At 38.4% G+C, this 21,502-nt stretch overlaps 1 protein-coding gene across 15 annotated transcripts in view; it reads right to left on the bottom strand.

Moving 5' to 3' along the window:
- HUWE1 (HECT, UBA and WWE domain containing E3 ubiquitin protein ligase 1) overlaps nucleotides 1-21,502 on the bottom strand; it is a 141,528-nt gene that overhangs the window by 58,832 nt on the left and 61,194 nt on the right. For 14 of the 15 annotated variants that reach the window (XM_081125940.1, XM_081125942.1, XM_081125941.1 and 11 more), the window contains 16 exons: nucleotides 20,531-20,652; nucleotides 20,077-20,227; nucleotides 19,814-19,941; nucleotides 19,058-19,198; nucleotides 18,745-18,850; nucleotides 16,511-16,630; nucleotides 15,910-16,011; nucleotides 15,368-15,448; nucleotides 10,284-10,390; nucleotides 9,849-10,026; nucleotides 8,873-8,964; nucleotides 7,919-8,130; nucleotides 3,103-3,160; nucleotides 1,960-2,136; nucleotides 1,431-1,676; nucleotides 212-345 (listed from right to left, as the gene is read on the bottom strand). In XM_081125940.1, coding sequence (XP_080982066.1) covers nucleotides 212-345; nucleotides 1,431-1,676; nucleotides 1,960-2,136; nucleotides 3,103-3,160; nucleotides 7,919-8,130; nucleotides 8,873-8,964; nucleotides 9,849-10,026; nucleotides 10,284-10,390; nucleotides 15,368-15,448; nucleotides 15,910-16,011; nucleotides 16,511-16,630; nucleotides 18,745-18,850; nucleotides 19,058-19,198; nucleotides 19,814-19,941; nucleotides 20,077-20,227; nucleotides 20,531-20,652 — 2,155 coding nt within the window. The remainder of the gene's footprint in view (nucleotides 1-211; nucleotides 346-1,430; nucleotides 1,677-1,959; nucleotides 2,137-3,102; nucleotides 3,161-7,918; nucleotides 8,131-8,872; nucleotides 8,965-9,848; nucleotides 10,027-10,283; nucleotides 10,391-15,367; nucleotides 15,449-15,909; nucleotides 16,012-16,510; nucleotides 16,631-18,744; nucleotides 18,851-19,057; nucleotides 19,199-19,813; nucleotides 19,942-20,076; nucleotides 20,228-20,530; nucleotides 20,653-21,502) is intronic. The other variant, XM_081125952.1, reaches the window with a different exon arrangement.

The raw sequence follows: 21,502 nt of genomic DNA, 5'->3' as shown, positions 1-21,502 counted from the left end.
TCTCACCCAACTGTGCTGGCACCATCTCAGACTTCAAGCCTCCAGAACACTGAGCAGTAAGACAGATAACGAAGTCTCTGAACTCTTTACTATATATACCCTTCTATCCTTGACTAAAATACTAAATAAAGCCCAATACTCCAGGCTCACTGAGCTTAGTTTTTCTGTTAGTAAAGAAAACAGATAACAAAAGAGATGACCATTCCCTTACCTGTTTGGGGTACACAGGGAGAGGAGGACAGTGCTTTCCCACACCAGGGAACAGTATAGCTGGCTCAGCTTGCTCAGAACACTCAGACCCAACTGAGAGCCCCACTGGTTTACGGAGATGGAACGAATTTCACTCTGCAACCAAAGTAAAAAGAAACTGATCTTTGGAATGCTCTCTGAAAAATTATATTCAAAATCAACTTTCAGCTGTTTAAAAACGATGAGGGATTCTATTTTCCCTTCTGTGTTATTTTCACAGTTATGTATTTCATCATTTCATCAAAGTTTCCACATTTAAGACCACAATTCTGTAAGATATTATCTTACAATATTTATAATCTGCCTATAACATCCCTCATCGCTTTTTGTAAAGTGAGAGAGTCACAGGCAACTCTGTTTTTCTAAATCAAAGAAACAGTTCTGTAGATTCATTGACAGTGTTCTAATATTTTTAGGTGGTGGGGCATGCTATTTCCCTTATTTAGTTCAATAAATATTTATATTTATTTAATTCCTTGAATTAAACATTTCATTTAATGCTTTATGTAGTCTAATTCTTTTCTAAAGAGTGTGTAACTACTTTTCATTTCATTTGATTCAATGAACATACTCTTGCTCATCAGCATAAAACAGGGCTGCTAAAATATTGTATTATTAATCTTCTGAATCGATTACTTGAGAACTAAAGGTAGTAAAACTGTGAGCACACAAATAAACCCGGCCTTCTGGAATCACAAGAGGAACCTTTAGTAATCTGTTAATTTATATTGACTTAAATGTTCTGTTGTCAAACTTCCCTCTTGCCATCCCCTTATTAGGCCTTCATGCATCTGTAGAAAGATTAGGAAGCACTGGCCAGGTGAGCACCCTATTGAGGCTTGTCTGCTAAAAAGATTAACTATATATCCCAGCTGGCCTATATGAATGCTACATATCTACTTGTTATTTACACCAACCTCTTTTATACTTAAGAAGATCCAATTCATAAAACAAATTATATGGCTACTCAATATCTAATTAAAAAAAAACAACAACTTAGGGAAAGTGAAACTAGAAAGCAACTTTAAGCATAACCACCTATGGAAAAAAATCTCACCCTAAAACTGTTCTTTCTGCAGATAGCCCAGGTAGAATTGCTAAGTACAGTAAGATGCCAGGTATATGCCCTAGGTATTTCATTGGCTTTAAGCCAACATGTTCACCCCTAAGATAATTCTTACCTGTCCAACTCTGCAAGTATGAACAAACATCATGATGTAGGCATGGGCAGCAGTGAGTGCATGCAGTAGAGGTGTGGCCTGAGCTGAGAGGGTAGCATCAGCGACATTGCCAGCACAAGCCAGTTCTCGCAACAGCACTGAGCCCCCAGGAGATTCAATTGGGCGGTGTAAGGGCTCCAAAGAGGAGAGGATGGAGTCCAACTGAAGAAGACCCTCCTGAAGGACTTTGGGTTCATGCGACAATGTCTGAAACAAGAAAAATAATTAAAGCATTAATGTACAACGAACTCCATATGCATCATAGCTTTAATAGTCACAACAGAAGACGTGGAAGAGAAATCTCAAAATTTCAAACTTGGCCATGGTCTCTTACTTGGTAAATGGTGGAGCCAAAACATGCAGTACCTAACCACAGATTTCATCATTTTTTAGTTGAGGTAAAAGGGAAACCACAGTAGAAACACATAGATAAAAGTACTGGAATAGACTTCTAAAAAGAAATGAAAATATTTGGCCAGATGCTTCTTACCAGTATGGACTTGCAGACACCTGCAACAGCCTGACAGGCTGCAGATGTGGGAAAGTCAATGGGCAGATTGGGAAGACCCAAAATGGTAACCAATGGCAAGAGTCCTTTCTGATTCACAAATTCCTGGCAGTGGTCATCTGTTGTGTTGTTGCTCAGAATAGATTCCACAAATTTCATCTAAGTAATAAAAAGTTTAAAAAAGAGTTAGAGTCTGACACTTGGAACTAAAAGGCCAGCTTGGAGTAAGGGACAGGGGTAGCCTTATAGTCACGAAATCAGTATTTTCTAGAATACCAAAACCTCAGGTAAACAGGGATACATATGGACACTAAACATCCAGAAAAAAGGAATAATTGCAACTTCTTCCCAAGCTACCTTTTCAGCCACACACACAGTCATATAATTTGAGAGCACAGAAAGGTTAAATGACTTGCTCAGGGCCACACAACTACTGGCAGAATCAAGTCTCATCTCTTAATTTCCTCATTTTGTGCTCCTTACATTGATAATATGTTGGCTCTCCCCTGGAAGCAAACATCATGGATACTTTTCCTCAAATATGTTCATGATGCAAATTAAACTTAGAACTCGGGAAGAGCGATTCAGACCAAATAAAGTATTTTATAAGGGTAAGAAAGTAAAATGTGGGCAACAAACACATATGCACAAGACAAATCATCTCTGGAAGTCTTGGAAGTGTTTAATGGGCTAGAACAAATGTTAAGTGTGCCTCCCCTTATAGTGAAACAATTCTGGGAAAATTCAAACTCTTCACTTTTTCCTGTGAGACACACAGGAAGTTAAAAGAAAAAATGACAAGTAACAAGAAAAAATATATGGGACACATTCAAAGAACATAATACTGAATTGGCCTAACAAATCCCACTCTTCCTGTTTGGATTCAAACGGGGAATGGTAACAACCAACAAAAATCGGGAATATACCAAAAAAAAAAGATGATGTTGGTTAATTTTTGGAAAACCAGTCTCACAGAACAAGGTTTGCATATCTTTCTCCACTTCTCTGCATTTTAAGGGCCCCAGTTAAAATAAAAATACAGAACTCTCCGGACTATTTGGTAACCCCACACATTTTCCAGAAAATCACAAACCTTTACTCATTTGGCCCTACCATGAATCTTACCACATTAAGGATGTAATCCATGAGGGGAATAGGAATACGTTCCTCTGTACCAACAACCCTGTTAAGGGAGAAAAGAGTGAGTTACACAGAAATTCACAATACCAGTGCAAGAGAACAAAGTGAGGAAAAGAAAATAGTATGAAATTCTAGGCCGTTTTCTAAGCTAGACTTACAGCCTTTTATATCTATCTGTCTGTCTATCTCATGGGGGGGAGGGCGTGGGAGAGGGAGAGCTAAAATCAATTCTGCAGCTAGCTTTCCTAGTCTGACTAGATTGAGAAAAACCAAGAAAAAACCACCAGCCTTCACAAACTCAGCATTTGTGTGTATGTCAAAAGAAATGACCCTATCTTAGGCAAACTACCATAGGAGGAATTCATCAATATGAAAATATTAAATAATCAAGTTCAATTAAGAGACTAAACATATGCTTGAAGAAAGAAGTTGGATGAAGAAACAAACTCATAAACATCTGACCATGTTCTTGTATCAGGTCTGAAGTTATAGAGAACAGGAAATGGAATCTAATTTTGCTCAAAATCCTATGCTTATTGACAAATGATTCAGAACAGTCAAAGTTGGTAGGATGTTGTAAAGACACTCAGTGAAGGATTTGGGAAGGAGGTTTGTACAAAGGGAGAATCCAAAAGCTAGGAGTGAAACAATTCCATGGGAAAATTGCAAACCTTTCCTTAACTATAAAGTTCCCCTTGGGGAACCATTGCAGCATTCCCTGCCACTTACACTAAGATAGGTTACACCTCCTTGGAAAGAACCCAGAGATCCACCTCTATAGCTAAGGGATACAGGTGTGGCTCTAGCCTATTGAGACACCCGTCCCTTTGCGGAAGCCAAATATAATGGCAAAGAGCCAAAGCAATACCAAGAAATGGGACCCAGGTACTTCCTTCATTTACTAAATGGAAGTTGGAGAGAAGAACAAGAGAGAAAAACCAACAGATGTTCCTAATCCAACTCCAGGAACAAACTTGTTCAGAAACCACTTTTCTTCCTACCCTCATCTTTTGGCTTCCAGGCTCACAATGTCATATAGGAATAGTAAAAATGATCAGCGATCTCCAGTAGAAATTCTCCTACAAAATGGTTTTAAGTCATTCTAATCTTAAACTTGTATGAAACTTTGACTCATAGCATTTTTCAAACAATAAAAGACTGCATTCCCAAGATGAATGAAACAATTTATCTTAACTATCAAATTAAAAACTTCCTGTCTTCTTTCCCCTCTCTCAAACATGAACACATTCCCAAGCTCAATTTTACTCTGGTCAGTTTTACATGTGTATTTATGGTGCCGAAGCCCTTAATCGGAAGTAAAGGAGGATTCCAAGTGAGTGTCATAGTACAGTGCATAATACAACAGACCTCATGGGGTTTTTTGAGGAGGTGGGTGGGGGAAACCAGGTCTCTTCCAGCTCTTGAGGAAACAGCTGCCTCTGGAAAAGAAGCCCTCCTAGTGGGCCATGATTCAGGGAACAACTGCTTCTTTGCATTTGCTGCCTTTAAAGCCCAAACAGCTGCTATTCAAGTTCTCAAGACTACATGGATTTATATAACCTGTATCTTTCAAGTTGTTCAGGATAGGCTTAGGTTAAGTTTGGCAAAGTAAATGGAATTGACCACCAAAAACTCCCACCATGTTGCCCCAATTAAAACCTCTGGTTTCTTAATGGCAACTATATTCACTCACAGCAATATTAGTTTTGCTGAGATCAAACAATTTAGAAGGCAGAAGAGGTCAAGACAAGTATTTAGAACCACTTATGATGAATGCCTCCAAATGTAGAACAGAACTCCATGTATGTGGGGGAGACTGTAGTGCCTATGTTTCCTTATTCCAGATCTCTACCACAAAACTGTGTGTCTCAAGAGCAAATACAAACATCATTTTCAAATACTAGCTGTGAATTTTGGAAAAAAATAAGGGACAAGAACACTGTCTTAGCCTGGAAAAAGGAGGAAACTCAGAAGCTAACAGGAGAATAAACACTGAAGTATATTCATACAATAGAATACTACTCAACAATGAAAAGGATGCTGATAAATGCAACAAAATGAATCTCAAAAACACATTGAGCAATAGAAACTGGGTACAAGAAAGTACACACATCACATGATACACATTAACACTCCATTTACCCTATTTATATGATGTTCTAGTATAGGCAAACTTCTATGATAGAAATAAGATTAGTTGTCTTATTTTAGGGTGGGGAAACAGAAAACTTAAAATCTGTGCAGTTTACTGCATAGAAATTATACCTTGATAAAAAATAACAGAAAAAATTTACTCGTATATTTAAGGCATTAGAAAACAGACTAGGGCATGGGAGACAGGAATCTGTTTGGGAATCCCACTGAAGAATTTTGTGACTGGAGGCAGGTACAAACAAGACTTTTAGGGAGAGGGGTGGCATACACTGCAAATTTTTCTAAGCCTCTTCTCGTATTGGCAGAAAGTATATAGCAGCTCCTACCATAACAACTACCTGAGATAATCCTTTAAAATACTGTAGCTTTCAAAACAGAGGTTGAGTTTACTAGACAGTGTCCTAGTCTTTCCTTCCAGCCCTAATAATTCACATAGTGATCCTTCCAACTGAGGCTTCTCAAGGTGGGAGAAGTGGAAAAATATTTATGTATCAACATTTGTGAGACTCTTAGATATGTTATGTGAATGAGGTGGTGAACACCCAGACCATTCTGAGTACAGAAAAATATTGATACCATGGAACGTAACTACTAGAGTCCTTTGTATCTCATAAGCTACACACAACTAACACTATGGTAGGGTATTAATGCTGTGGGTCTAGATTTTTTCTATCTCTTCATTCTCATTCATGTTTCATTAGGGCCAGCTCTCTTGGCATTTAAGACTCAGGAAAATCACTAATCTAATGCTCTTGATTCATTTAATCAACCCACTGAATAAACATTTATTGACTGATTATCTATTATATACAAAGTGATTGGGATACACTGTTGAATGACACATTGTCCCTGCCCTGAAGGAGCATACGGGTTAGTGGGACAAAACCATTAGAATGTATGAGTAATTTTAAGAAAACTGTTGAAAGAACACAAAAGACTGTCTATTTGGAGGTAAAAGGAAAAGTTCCTTTAAGAATGAGACACTTGAGCTGGCCCTGCAGAATTTGGTAGATGAAAAAGGAGATTAAGATAATTCAGGGATGGGGGATAAATATGGATAGAACACAGTTGACACACGATATCCCAAGATCATGGAGAGTGAAGACATGGAGGGGTTGAGAAAATGTCAATATACCACAACAATTTGAAATCTGGGCATGTTAGATCTAACATATCTGTAAAATATCCAGGTAGAAAAGAAGTTGTGTTCAGATGAATGTACACAGCTTGACTCAAAACCAGCCCCCCCCCCCCCAAATGTTTAAGAAATCTTTCCCTTGTTTGTAGCAAGCAAAGGAAACTATCCCAGCAGACTGGCTGATAGTCGAGTATGGCAAGAGAGCACTAAGATTCTAACACTTGCACAAATAGTCTTGTTTTTTTTTAGGATGACCCTCTTCCAGAAACATTTTAATTAAACAGAAGATGCTGCTAAAATGAAGGTAAGGTTGCCTACTCAGACAAGGTAAGATACCTACTCAAATAAGGCAATGTACTTAAGCAAGTTAATGCCTCTTCCAAAAAAACTCTTACCAACAGGCTCAATATTTTCTTGAGTTCCAATAGGGCACACCAGTTTAAGTCTAGGCCTTTGCTCCTGCTGTCTACACCATAGTAATTTCTTAGGTCTTGAGCTCAAACCCATTCATATCCATGCATAAAATGCTCATGTTTCTCTCAGAACTACTTATCTATATACCAAAAGAGCACTATTAAATGAATGCATGACTGTCCAGAGGGATCACACCCACTTCTAGCAAGAAGGTGATTAAGTTACAACTTCAATAGTCAGGTGAACTATCTATAACCAGAGAGCAGTCTTTAAGCCCACCATCCAGATAGCCAATTATTATGTTAAATCTCAAATAAACAGGAATAAGAAAGAAAATCTACTGTGCCTGGGAAAATCATATAGTACATTCCAAAGCCATCTGATTTACCTGGAATAAACAGATAGTAATAAAACAAAAGCAAAGTCCAGCCAACAACATATCTCCTTACTACTCTTAAGGACTTCTTAGGAGGCAGGCTTAAAAAATATAATGTGTTCCCATTTGTGCTCACTTATGGAAACAATCAGTCAATGATATGAAATACCCAATCAACAAAAAGAAAATAAGACCTCTGAGGAAAGCCCATTAACTTGATATAATGAATTGTGATTCAATTTTATGAACCGCTTTTAAGAAAGATAGCTTGTTGGCCCTGGCCGGGTGGGAGAGTTGGTTGGAGTGTCATCATGCACACCAAAAGGTCACGGGTTCGATTCCTTGTGAGGGCACAGACCTAGGATGCAGGTTCAACCCCTGGTAATGACACATGTGAGAGGTAAACCGATTGATGTTTCTCTCTCACACTGATATTTTTCTCTCTTTCCCTTTCCCTTCCCCTTCCCCTCTCTCTCTCTCAAATCAATAAACATACCCTCGGGTGAGGATAAAAAAAAAGAGAGTTTGCTAAGGTAACCAATACAATTAAATATCAAAGCACAAATGACACACAAGGGTCAAAGGAAAAAAAACCCATCTATAGACTCTTAGGGCCAGAAGAAACCTTATAATCATCTAATCAAAACCCCTCACTTTTATAGATGAAAACAGCATGCCCAAGATCACAAGGCTAGTGAACCTGTCTTGCAAACACTCACTGCTGGTTAGGCTCAGTTTCATTCTGCTGGGCAGAATTAAAGCTCTGCATGGCCTGTACTTCCTCTTCTTCCTCATCCTCACTAGAGGCCTCTTCTGCAGCATGATTAGACCTTGGGGGAGGAGCAGTGGCAGTGCCATCTGCCTTCTGGATTGATGGCTTCTGACAGATGTATTTAGGGTCTCTCCCAAGGTTACAGATTTCTTCAAGTAACTGAAAGGTACACAAAATAAGATTATTTATTAGTAATTAAAGAATGGGGGGGGGTGACTAACAATATTTGGACCATTTTCTATGTGCTACACACAGAAGTGCCAAAACATCGTATGCATGTTATATGCACCATTCTTGAAATGTCATCATTAAGCCCATTTTATAAACTAGGGAAGTTCTGTGAAGTTAAACAACTTGTTCAGGGTCACATGGCTGTTAAGTGACTGACCGGTATGACTGCATGTCCTAATTTACTAAGCACCAGGAACGCATATACTAGTTTCAACAATCCTGACAGGGAACTGGCAGGGCTAATAAATGTGAAAAAAATCAAGAAACAAAGATTAGGAAGGGTAATATGCTTTTACAAACAAAAGCTAGGCCTTAGCAACTTCTTCATCTCCTATACAGGATGGAGCAAAAGGAGGTTTACAGTTGTTCGTATGGGAAACAATACAATAATTAATAAATAATAATACAAGAATAAATGTGTTTCACATACTCAGAACTGTAAACCTACTTTTGCCCCACCCTGTATTAGAAAGCAATACTAAGTGCTTTTTTGAAGGGGAGAAGGGGCAAAGGACCAACCTAAAGACATGAAGAAAATGAGGCAGACACAATCCTCTTATAGGCACAGTCTAAGAATCCAAATGACCTCCAGTAGGCCAGGCCTTTTTCTAAAAACTACCCCCCTTCACTGCTGTCTCATCTCCATGGTCACAACCTTATTACTTCCTACCTTAATGATCGCAGTTGTTGCATCCGTTTTGAGGGTGGGCTGATGTCTCATGAGCTCATCAACAGCACTCCCCAGGTTGGATGCAGTATCCCCTTAAAGCAAAAAATGAACTGTTAGAAAGACTGAAGAAAATAAAGCTTGACCTATTTTGTGCCAATATAAGGAGGAAAGAAGAAAATGAGCTGGCTGTTGTGATTTTCTAATGCCATGCTGTCTTAAATAAATTCAAACCAACCTTAACAACTAAATCACTGGGAAGGAGGAAGGAATCGTTATCAGTCTAGTAAACATTGTAAAGTAACCATGTATGCCACATTCTACCCTGGCAATCTTTATCAAGGTCTGAACTACTATTGCAGAGTAAAGAGAGAGAAAAGAAAGAAGCATAACCATTAACCCTCTGGCTGCCCCAGTAAAGAATGATAGCAGCTAGAATGCTACAATGGTAACTGGAAGCATAAAGCACATTTTTGAAAACTGGATTCTTTCTGGAGTCTTATCTTCTTTCTATTCTTCAATGATCTGGTCTCAAACATACTGAGAAGGAAATCTATTCATTTTTTACTATCTTAGGGACTTGGATATTAGAACAGAAGATTACCAAGATCATCTTGGGACTCCATATCTCCTCTTGCTACAGACTAGATGATGGATCTGGAAATCTACTGCTGCTCTCTAATACCCATTTCTCACCACCATCATGATGGTACATTTAACAGTGAACTGTTGAGAAGCAAGGAAATATTATAAGCTGAGACTAAGGATGAAGTATTCCTTTCCATCTGCAATTTCATGTATGGTGATAATTCCCATTATACTTAGCACACCTAGCCAGAGAAATGATGTGAGGTCAAGGAAGGGTTTCCTTGCCAATTGGTGACTTTTAATCATCTAAAATCTTGGCACAACTGCAAACCAATTACTTATTACAACTACAAAACACTTATTTATTGTAAGATAAATCCTGGTGGCTTACCAAGGGGATCAGAACTCCTCCTCCTCCGCATAGCGGGGAGGTAATCTGGAGACAGAAGAACTTTGAAGAGACGTTCAAAAGGCTGACACTGTACAAATGACTGAAGACCTCGTGCATTCAAGCAGAGTGCACTAAATACATTTGGGAGGGAACCAAGGACTTCACGGGTAGCAGGAACCTAGAGAGAAGGTAAAGAGAGTTTGAAGACACCTGAAAGAATCAGGTGTAGATGCTAAGAAAACTTCGGCCAGGGATATTGTATAGATAGATAGCAGGGATCTTGATAATCAGGTCCCAATTAGTTTCAATACTACATACAGAAGACATGAGGTAAGATTTTCATGCCATAAGACTGCTTTTCAAGTATATATGTGTGTGTGTTTTGCAGGGAGTTATACATGGAATATTCTTTACAGAGCAGCAGATAGGACTCACATCTTTGATAAGCAGTGCATGCAGCATGACATCTGTCAATCCATTGTCCTGGAGTGAGGAGAGCAGTGATGGTTCTTGAAATACAAACACAGTCACCACTTCAGTAGCTTAAAAAAACAGAAAGAAATATGATTCTTCACAGGTATTAAAAACAAAACTCCAAAGGTTGAAAAAACACACATGCTAAATGCACAACAGTTCAAATGCTTGTTCCTAACATGAAAGTTGCTAATACTACTCATCAGAGATTAATCGTTATTAAGAATTTAGTGATGCCCTAGCTGGTGTGGCTCAGTTGTTAAGAGAGTCAGCCCGTAGACTACAGGGTCCCAGGTTTGAGCTGGCCAAGGGCGTGAACCTCAGTTGGAGGCTCGATCCCTGGCCCTGGTCGGGGTGTGTGCAGGAGGCAAGCAATCGATGCATCTCTCTCACATTGATGTATCTCTCTCTTGAACACCCCCCCCCTTTCACTCTCTCTAAAAAGCAATGGAAAAAATATCCTTGGGCGAGGATTAAAAAAAAAAAAAATTAGTGACTACCTTTCAAGACTTTTATGAGCAATGTACAGGCATGACAACTATAGTTAATAACATACTGTACTGAATACTGGAAATACGCTAATAGTTCAGATTTCAGGTGTTCTCATCACATTAAAAAGGCAACTACATGAGGATATGTTAATTAGCTCGACTGTAGAAATCATTGCACTATATCAGATCAGACTTGGCATATTATAATGAAAGTCTCTAATGTCTCAGCTCAGGCCAAAGCTGCCATAGAGGAAGCTCATTTTGATGTAATAGCTGATTAACTTGCTCATGCTTTTCGAATAAGCTCAGATATTACTCCCTGCCCAGGGCTCAAAGGGTTCATGAAACTTCCAGACATCACAGTCCCTGGACCTTTAAAACTTGGAGTAAATGCCATGGCATCCCCATGCCACTAGCCCTAGCCCAAACTCAATGTGATCTTTGCACCATCATGCCACAGGCATCACAACCAACAGGAATGAATACAAAGGGGTGAACATCCCTTCTCTAACTGGCAAATTCATTTTATTGAGCCTCAATCTGCTGATGCAAACTGCTATGCCCTCACTAAGATTGTTATACAAGCCTGCTCTCGGTTTATCTTTCCTACAATGCTACTGCCAACACTACTATTATAGGCCTTACTAAATGTTAGTTCCTTTGGGCTTCCAGATAACAGTGATTCTGACCAGGGTATACATTATACTGTTCATTCAGTCTGGGCATAAGCCGTAAAACCTAGGTATCACTTGGAGCTTCCAATTTGTCTTATTGTCTGAAGACAGCAGGTCTAATAGAGACATAATGTCCTACTCAAGGACATCCTCTTAAACTTACAAAATGGACAATGGTCTCCCTAAATCGATCTCTTTTGCCCATTTTCTTAGTTATCTTGAACTCTCAACCTTTTAAGTCATGTGATATCCAAACAAAATGCAACTAGGACCTCTCTATTCCCTGTTCTAGCCACAAAAAGAAGTACTTTCCATCATTCTTAAATAGGATTCTTTATTCTGGATCCGCCCTATTACAGAGATAATGAATGGGAAGCAACTACAGGATCTGGGATAACAATGCCTGTAACTTCCATAATAAGCAGGTACTTCCAGCATGACAAGGCTAGACCACAGGTATGAAAATACAATGGAACGTTCTGGCTCTGATAGACCTGGAAATGCCTCATTTGGCTCATGGCCTGGGTCTGGGATTCTGCAGTTCCAGCTCAATGCCAAACTCCTTGGGATTCTTTTGCCCATGCTGTGGCCTTCACTTGTTTGGGGTATTCAATCAGTTTATAGTTTCCCCACAAGAAATTACTCTAACTCCTGAAGACAAAGGAATACTGATCTTCAGTCACTTTTGTAATTATTTCTCAAATGTATAAAACTTTACATCAAAGTTCTGGAGTTGGCCAGGACTGCCATCAACCCAGAATCTTCGATGATGATTTCAGCACAATTGATCATTGCCGCCACATCACTCATCACAACTCCACAGCCCCATCAACTGATTTCCCCTCACCTGACAGTCCCACATTTCACTTTCTATTATTCCATCACTATCCACCTTTCTTATCCTCCTCAATCTGATGGACACTGTTTATATAACAGTAACAGAAAATGTCACCTGAACGCTAAACCTCCAGCAATGTTACCAGGTACCCTAGTTCAGGCAACCACTTATACAAACAACTTGCCGCCTTGGAAGTGTTCAATATTCATACTGACTCCTTGTCATCCTCTCTGGCTAAGCGGTCCACACTAACCACGACAGTGTTAGCATCAGCTAGACTAGGAACAGAGCAAAAGCAGACTTGAAGAGATTAAAACATGGCAGGGCTAAGACAGGAAATGAGAGAAGAAAAGGCAGCTGAGAAGTTAAAGAGAATATAGTTGGGTATATAAGTGTGGTAGAAGAGCCAGAGGTAGGATTGAGGAGGGAACAGAATCTTTATTTGGTGAGTTTCAGCATGGAATTGTTGCAGGAGGACATCACAACCTCACCAGGTGCTTCCTTACTGACTGCCCTCATACTCTTCCTAACCTCCCCCACCAACTGAGTCTATACTACAATAACCCCTTTCGAGACTATTTTGCCCTTCCATATCTGGCCTGATATAATTTGGCTAGTAGAAAATTCCTTTACAACCCCCTTGGACTACTAGTTCTCCAGTGACACAACTCCTGCTCAGCAAGGTCATACACTCTATTCCACCAACCACTCCCTTTTAACTCTGACACCCTGACCTATTTCCTATGGGTTTATTTAACATCCACAGCACCCCAGATCCAACTAGAAAGTCTTACCACAAAAGGGAGCACTGGGCTACCTTTTTACCTATTATATTGGGCCTCATCACCATCTCTGGTATAACATGCACAAACTTAGGTGTTTTTCAATTCTTTAAGAGACTTACTTCATAAAACGCTGTCCAGACAATGGCACAACTCCTGGCCCATCTCACAAAACAAACAGCTCAGGCCTTAGAAGCCCTTAATGAGGGAAAAAGCAGTCTAGCTGCTAGATAGCTGACAACAGATTGGCATTAAACTAGCCACTAATATGTCAAGGTGGAGGTGTGCCTTAAAGAAGGTCTCCTGCTGCATGTGGGTCAATAATACAGGAAAGACACACAGAATAGTTCAACCACCTACCAAAATAGCCAATTTTATTACTAAAATACCCCAAGAGATTCTCAGACTCCCCCTCCCCCTTTAATTTCTTTTCCAGGTCATCTCCTTCTGCCTGGGGTGAAAGGTTCTAAACTATTACTTATGGACCTAAAATAACAATTGCTGGCCTAATTATTTGGGGTTGGCTTTACAAATTCGGTCTCTCACAAGTACAGATTTTTTGTAGGAAACCTGGGAGGTTGCTATGCTAATTCAAATGTCAGGGATGAAATGAGACTCTAGAGAAGGAATTTTGACCTCCACTCATGTTTGTTTTAGTGTTCTCAGTCTCATTTCCTACCTCCTACAGGATCCTGAGAGCTTACCTGCTCTCCATCCCTAACCCACAAGCACTTTGTCCTCTTGTGGACTCTTTTAAACTTCCCCTTTATAAAAAAGGCCTGTGCACTTGTTTTTCTCTCTCTGTTAGGGGCTTTCTCCCAGACAAAGCCATCCTTCCCTCCCCCTTGACCGGGGACTTCACAGGTACAACCGATCCTTTTTTGTGTGTGTGATCATATCAAAGTACTACTGCTGTGAGTCTTGCCGTGTGAACCTAACTACTTGGGAGGGAGCCTCTCCATTTCAAGGTGAAGCTGCTGTAACACAAAGGAATACTTCCTCAGCTTGATAAAGTGGAACAAATCCTTCAACTCAAAACCTTCTGCTAACCTCAAACTTAATGGTGAAATATTGAATGCTTCCAAGTTCAGGAACAAAGCAAAGATGCCCATTCTCACCACTTCCATTTAGCCCTGTAGCAGAAATCTTTGCCAATTCATTAACACAACAAAACAAACAAAAAGAACAATGATTATAAAGAAGCAAAACTGTCTGTTTGCAGATGACAAGACTATGTAGAATATCTTAAAAACCAACAAAACAATTATGAACTATTAAGTAAATAAAGCAATGTCACAGGATATAAAGTTATTATACAAAACTCTTAAATTGTTTCAGCAAAGGAATATCTAAGTTGTGGTAATCAAAACTCCCTCCAGATACCCCAAAGTATTAAAAAAAAAAAAAAATGCCTGCTACTGGTACAAGGCGGCTTCTCCATTTCTATACCGCCCACTAAATTCCTTTACAGTTTTGAGGAGAATTCTAAAAGCCAATGTATTTTGTGTATTGTCCTGAATATGTATGGCACTGAATAAATGCCAGTTAATAAAAATGAGGTTTAAACAGCAGGAATACACAAAGTAGTACCAATATCAAATTGCAAGTAACTACAAAGTACCCACAGGATCTAAAACTGCATTTCCTATAGTGAGAAACAATTTTCTATATTAAAGCTTGCGGGTCTGACATTCAATTCTGAGAAAGGAAACCATTCTGATTGGATTTTCCAGACTAAGGTTAGGGACTAACCATTGAATAATGACACATTTCTAATTATACTTGTAGTGAAAATATAGCACAAAAAGCCAAATGTACACTACTGTTTGTTACAAATGATTCACAATACACTGGTTATAGAAGGTATATTTAGCGTTTCAGAAATGGCTATTTGCCTGGCCGGGCGTGGCTCAGCGGTTGAGCATTGACCTAGGATCCAGGAGATCAGGGTTATTCCCGGTCAGGGCACATGCCTGGGTTGCGGGCTAGGCAGCCGATCAATGACTCATCATTGATGTTTCTATCTCTCTCTCTCCCCCTCCTTTCCTCTCTTTGAAATCAATAAAGATATTTTTTTTAAAAAAAGATGGATATTTGAGAATGAATTCTGATCTTTCTATATTTCATCACCAACTTGAAAGACATATAATCACAGCGGACAAATGTAGATAGTAAAATCTTATATATAAGGATAGAAAACACACAGAGAACCCTGCTAGGTTATTCCAGCTTGCTATAACCAAATATTAACTCTACTTACCTAGGAGAAAAAGTGATGGGCCATAGTATTCTGCATTGCTGATGATGTGTTTCAGGGAGGTAGGCAGAGAACCATCCATCACTAAGAAAAAGGTGAATATTAAGGAGAATATGATCAGTCCAGTAGTAGTTTAATGGGTGGGGATGATGGAGCAATGTGACATATAACACACTGTGGTAAACAAAGTTTCTGTTGATTCTAATCTAGTGGCCTCTACTTGTCTTTCCTCCCCATATCATGTTATTTATTCCTTGTCCATGTAATAACCTTTCCCCAGTGAGTCAAAGAATTAAAGAATACAGACACATAGAGTTGGAAGTGAGTACAGAGTCAAAAGCTGGAAAAGGAAAAAAATAGTGAATTATTAGGAAAATTGCTAAACGATCCTTAGGTTTGGCGAAAGTGACACTAAACGACTATAAGCTATTCAAAATGGAATGGCCTTTTCCTAAGCCTGCCTTACAAATGTAGCTTCAGAAAGTATGAAAAGTACCAATCTTTAGAGTAAAAAACCCTTCAAGAAGGTATCTACAATCAAATACCATGTCGTATGCCATCTGAGAAAGCTGGGTCTTGAATGGCCTTCTTGAGGAAATTCAACATGGATTTGAGAAGTGCTGCTCGTTGTGGAATACACTGGACTCCTGGCAAGGAAGAGGATTACATTGGGTTTACCATTAGACCACAGTGAGCAAGCACATAAAACAAATAAAACAAATTTTTAAGAGACCCATATACACTATAGCAACACTAACAAACATTTGAAGTGAGATCTCTGGATGTTGGAAAGAATACTTACCTAAGCTTTAACACCGGAAAAATAAATCACCAAGGACTGCATAAAACTAATGCTGAGGTTAAAAGCCCACAGAAAAATTACAAAGTAAAAGGGTTAAACTCTGATCCTGTTTCCGTTTTAGATATTACCTGCCCTCCAACACCACTGTTGTGATAAAATAATCTATGTACGATCTTTAGAAAGCTATCAAATGCTATGGAATAACTGTTAATATGAGAAAACAAACACCAGAATGGCAGAGTAACATGCACAGTCACATCTCATGAAAGCTCCCCACCCGAAGCACCCTTCTTCACCAGTAATTCAATCAGTGTAGGACACTGTGCATCTATGTGCCTACGTACCAGGACGGGGGCCAGGGCAGATAGTACTGACGCTGGAACTTGATGCCCTTAATTCAACATCTAGACGGTTCTCCATAGAGGTGGATGATCCAGGACTATTTTCCATTGTCACATCTGCAACTAAGTAAAAGTTATAATAAAGAAACTAGTTAGAATAAAAGGTCAGATTAATGATATCAAAATGGAGAAGAATTAAGGTACTGAAACCCAACATGAAAATGTAAGCTTTCCACAAACAGAAAGGTATTTAACAATATTAGTTATTCAAGACATGAAAATTAAAAACAATCATATAAAAGAAGTCCTTCAATATTTCTCAACCACAAAATTTGAGAGAAAAGAAAGTGGCAAGTAAAACATGCAATTTCATATACTACTGGTGGGTAATAGTAGGTAGATAATAGGTAGAGCTTGCTGGGAGGGTAACTTAATGAATATAAAAAGCATTAAGACATAAATGCTCAATATACTTATATGAAAGAATATCTATGACACATCGAATGAACGTTGTGTATGTTAATGATCTCATCTTTCCATTTAAAAAACTATATACTTATATCAACATGTACTTGAATATGCATGAAAAACTAGAAAAAAACTACACCCAAATAATAGTAGCTATGTTGAGTACAGAGTAAGCATTCATTCCTACTTTAAAGACTTGAATAACTTTAATTAATAGAGCACAAAATATAATTACTTCTTACAACTTATAAAATACAATAAGGCTCCATTAGTGATAGACCACTGTTTACATTCTGAAATACTTTTTCTCCAAGATTTTTATACACATACGTACATACTTGTGCCTACTTATATAAGGGAAGCATAAACTCATGGTTTTGTAACCTGCTTTTCATTGAATATAAATTTTCTGAGTACATCAGAATCACCTGGATTGGTTGTTAAAAATGCAGGTTTCCTGCTCTCCACTTACAAACTTAATGAATAAAAATAAGCACTCTAGATAGAGGTCTAAATCTTTATCAAGTTCTTTCATTTATTCCTATGCTTACTAAAGCTTGATGACCACTGATTTATACCGAACAGTGATTCTTTAAATATTTAGTCTTCTACATCACACCATTTAAATGCCACATTTTAATCAATACTCTGGGATCTCACCCACTAACTCAAATACCAGCTTGCCCAATAATAAGACTAGAGATAGAATCTGGATAAAGGGGCTTCTAGGGACGGAAATGCAGTTGGGAATTATGCTCAGAAAAAAGAAGGAATGACAACCTATTGATAGTGTCAAGAGTGAAAGCACTATAAATTCTAATAACTTTATTATAAGCATGGTAAGATACATGTAATAACAACCTGGGACACCAAGCTAAGATTAATTAAAATAATAAGAAAGCTGCTTTGGGGAAATTTTTGAATTTTGGTACTATGATTATGAACTATGCATGTGGGTGAAGAGAATTTTATATGTATTAAAAAAAAGGATACACATGATGCAGATTAAGAATATTTGGTCTTCTAGCTTTCTCATTAAATGATTTAAAAGTTGTTCCCTATCCAACAACTTTTTCATCACCTCTCCTTTCCCTTCTCAAAATAGCCAGATAGTTTCAGAAAGTCCCATTTTAGAGCCTACATTTTCTTTACCTTTCCCAAACACACATTTAAACGCCTACATGCCCTGACCGTTGCGGCTGCTGGTTGGAGCTTCATCCCGTGCACCAAAAGGTGGTGGGTTTAATTCCCAGTCAGTGCACATACCCAGGTTGCAGGTTCAATCCCTAGTCGGGGCTCATGTGGGAGACAACTCATCAATGTTTCTCTCTCTCTCATCAATAAAAATAAAACAAAACACATCTACACTCTACCAGGCACTGTTAGATATATAGCCATGAACAAAACAGTACCCTGATCTTACGGAGTTTACATTTTAGTGGGAATAAGAAGATAATGAACCAATACTTAGGAAAACAGCTATTAAGTCTCGAAATAAACAGATTAGCAACCTAGAATGACTATAAGGCTTTATAGCAGCCCTACCATCTGCTTCACCTTTCATCTCTGTTCCCAACATGTGCCTCCCTTTTCTAATTATCCTCATGAAAACGTGCAAGTTATTTCTGTAGAAAAAAGTTGTTTTGTTGTTGAAAATGTATAATCAGGTCAGTTGTGCACTTTTGAATTTATGAGGAAGAATGAAAAGTGGGATTGGATGACAGCTAAATGTCAAGCACAAAAATATTGACTTAGTAACTGTTAATTACCATCCATATCAGTTTCCATTTCTTCTCCTTCTTGTGCAGTACTTGGTCTCTGGATCTTTGGCTTGATCACAAAGGGACATTCTTTTCGGCACAAATCTACTTCATGCTATGATCAAGGGAGAAGTAGTAAGAAAATCCTACATATATACCAGGGATTAAAAATAATTATAATGAAAGAATGTCGCATGCAGATTACAAAATTAGTTTCTAAAAACAGAAGAGGAATAAGATGGGTCTTTAGGGTTAGGAGGGTAGTTCCTATACTCAGGTCTCACTGGGTATAAGCCTATGCAAAGTGCTCCTTGCATAATACCTCAAGTCTATAAATGAAGATAGAAAGTCCACTATGGGATTGAAAAGCTGCCATATCCAGGTTGGTGATGAGGTCAACCACTCTGACAGCTCTGGTAACAAATGTTATCTGGTCCTGTTCATCGCCAAGAAATTTTATGACCTATCAGGGAGAGAGAGAGATAAAAAACAATCAAATGAAAAGACACAAAACTGTAATTAATGCAATCTTTTTGGAAACATGTGCTCTAGGATCTCAGCAAGGCAGTATGCATGGTATAAGAGGAAAAAAACAAGTGTTTGATTTTTCGTGCTCGTTAAATGATAGCTCTATCACTTCTGGAACTCAAGGACCTGAGAAAATGGTGATATATTTTTCAGGATTAAATAAAATATTCAGGAGGAAAAAGCTGACACCCAGTGCCCAATATAGAGTAAAGCCTATTAATATAACCGACAACTTAACAAAATACCTTTATATTTTCTTCAGTGTCACACCTAAGGTCATGATAAGATATAGCAATGCCTTCACTAGTCCTGGGGCCTACTATCATATCATCTGGACCATGATCAATTCTTAATGATGGAGATAGTTGTCCTTAAAAGTTGCTAATGAGATAACTTGAAGGCTAAACTATAAAAATTAAGTATAACATTTTCTGGTTAAGCTTTCTTATGCTATTTGCTCTCACTGTGAACCATTTCAAACTTGCAACTCTACACCCTCTCTTAGCCGATTTCCCCACAAATCTATATATATATTTAAAAAGCAGAGCACCTTCAATAAGGCTTCCATCATTCCACAGGAGACCAAGGCTTCACCACCAGCATCGTAGCTGGCCAGATGGTATAAAAAAGAGAAGAGAGCAGTGGCAAACTGGTGAGGGTATGGATCCATGGAAGGATCTAAAAGTGAGGTTGGGAGAGGGAGAGAAAGAATAAGCTCAGATTGTTGTTAAGCTGGCAGGATGTTAAACAAAGGCAGACAAGCAAAGAGTGGGATTCCTCTTGTTGTCTAGGGTAATAACCATCAAAATTTACCAATCATGGCCTGGATACAGTTCCGTACAAGTACAGGCAAAAATCCATGATAGGATGCAGTTCCAGTACAGTCAATAATACTGCTGAGTTTGGGAGTTCTCTCCAAGTGGACAATTGATGTTAATGTTCGTAAAGAAGCAGCTTTAATCTCCTATGAAAACAGAAGGTAAACAATGATATATGTTTTAAGTAAGTGACGAAAACAAGTTGCTAATACCCAAAAACTCTAAAACTTAGGTCATTCTACTGGTAACTGCTTGAGGGAGATAGAACTTTGTTGAGAATAATGTTAAATATCCAGCATTTATTAACTTTGCAGCTAAATACCCAGAGGAAGAAGTAAAAGGGCCAAGATTCCTTCTTGGGGTTCATTCTAGACCCCTGAGAAATACCAAAAGGCAAATAAATACAAACAAGCCTAAATATACACAGGAGAATATTAATGAATTCTTACCATAAGCTGCTTATCTGTTATCTGAAGGACATCTACCAACTCCTCTATCAACCCATTATACAAGATACTGTTTGCTGACTCCTGCAAGGCATTGGAATACACTGCAAAAGGAGAAATAAACACTTTAGGCAAGAAGGCAGTGGTCAAGCCACTGCCCAATGAGAAACCATTTGGCACCTACTGGTTCTGGGTAAGGATCCCCTTCCAACCAGCACTGGAGGGCAGAATTACTGAATTCTAGAGGATCAAATCAAATATGACGAACTCTAAATACCCACTTCACTGACAGAGTCTCCGATTAATGGTATCGGTTGTCTTGACCAAGGATTTTGGGAATAGAAGTATGAAAAGAGAATGAAGAGTTGATTTTTTATAATATCACTACTTGATATAACTCTATTAAGCCTTGGACATAGACTTCCATTTTAGTCTCTTCATATGCTTCTGTTTTCACTGGGAACACAAGCTGTAAAGAACAGAATTTATGGACTATTGTAGACTAAGCCAGAAACTTATATGACATTGGAGTAAAACTTGAGAAAGCATGTAATACACCTTCAATGAATACCCACACGGAGATAATTTATACTGGACTAGTCTCATGAAGTGAAAATTAGTGGGATTAAGCACATTTAGTTTTCTTTTTAAAAAAATTGAATTTATTGGGGTGACATTAATAAAATTATATAGGTTTCAGGTATACAATTCTACAATACATCAATACTGTACTATAAGTTTACCACCCCAAGTCTTCTTCCATTATCATTTATCCCTCCTTTACTCTCTTCTACCTCCCTGCATGCCCCTTCTCTCTGGCAATCACCATAAGCACGTTTAGTTTTCAACAAACATTGCCTGAGTAACCACTAACAAACCAGAATTTATGCTAGGTATGAGTACAAAGAGTAGGAATTTCACTTCAAGGAACTCATAGTTTAAAATAGCAGACAAGTAATAACATAATGAAAACTG

Source organism: Miniopterus schreibersii (assembly GCF_964146895.1).
Source record: "Miniopterus schreibersii genome assembly, chromosome: X".
In the NCBI taxonomy this organism is placed as follows: domain Eukaryota; kingdom Metazoa; phylum Chordata; class Mammalia; order Chiroptera; family Miniopteridae; genus Miniopterus; species Miniopterus schreibersii.
The sequence above is the reverse complement of the archived record's forward strand: the minus strand, read 5'-3'. Positions and strand labels throughout refer to the sequence as shown.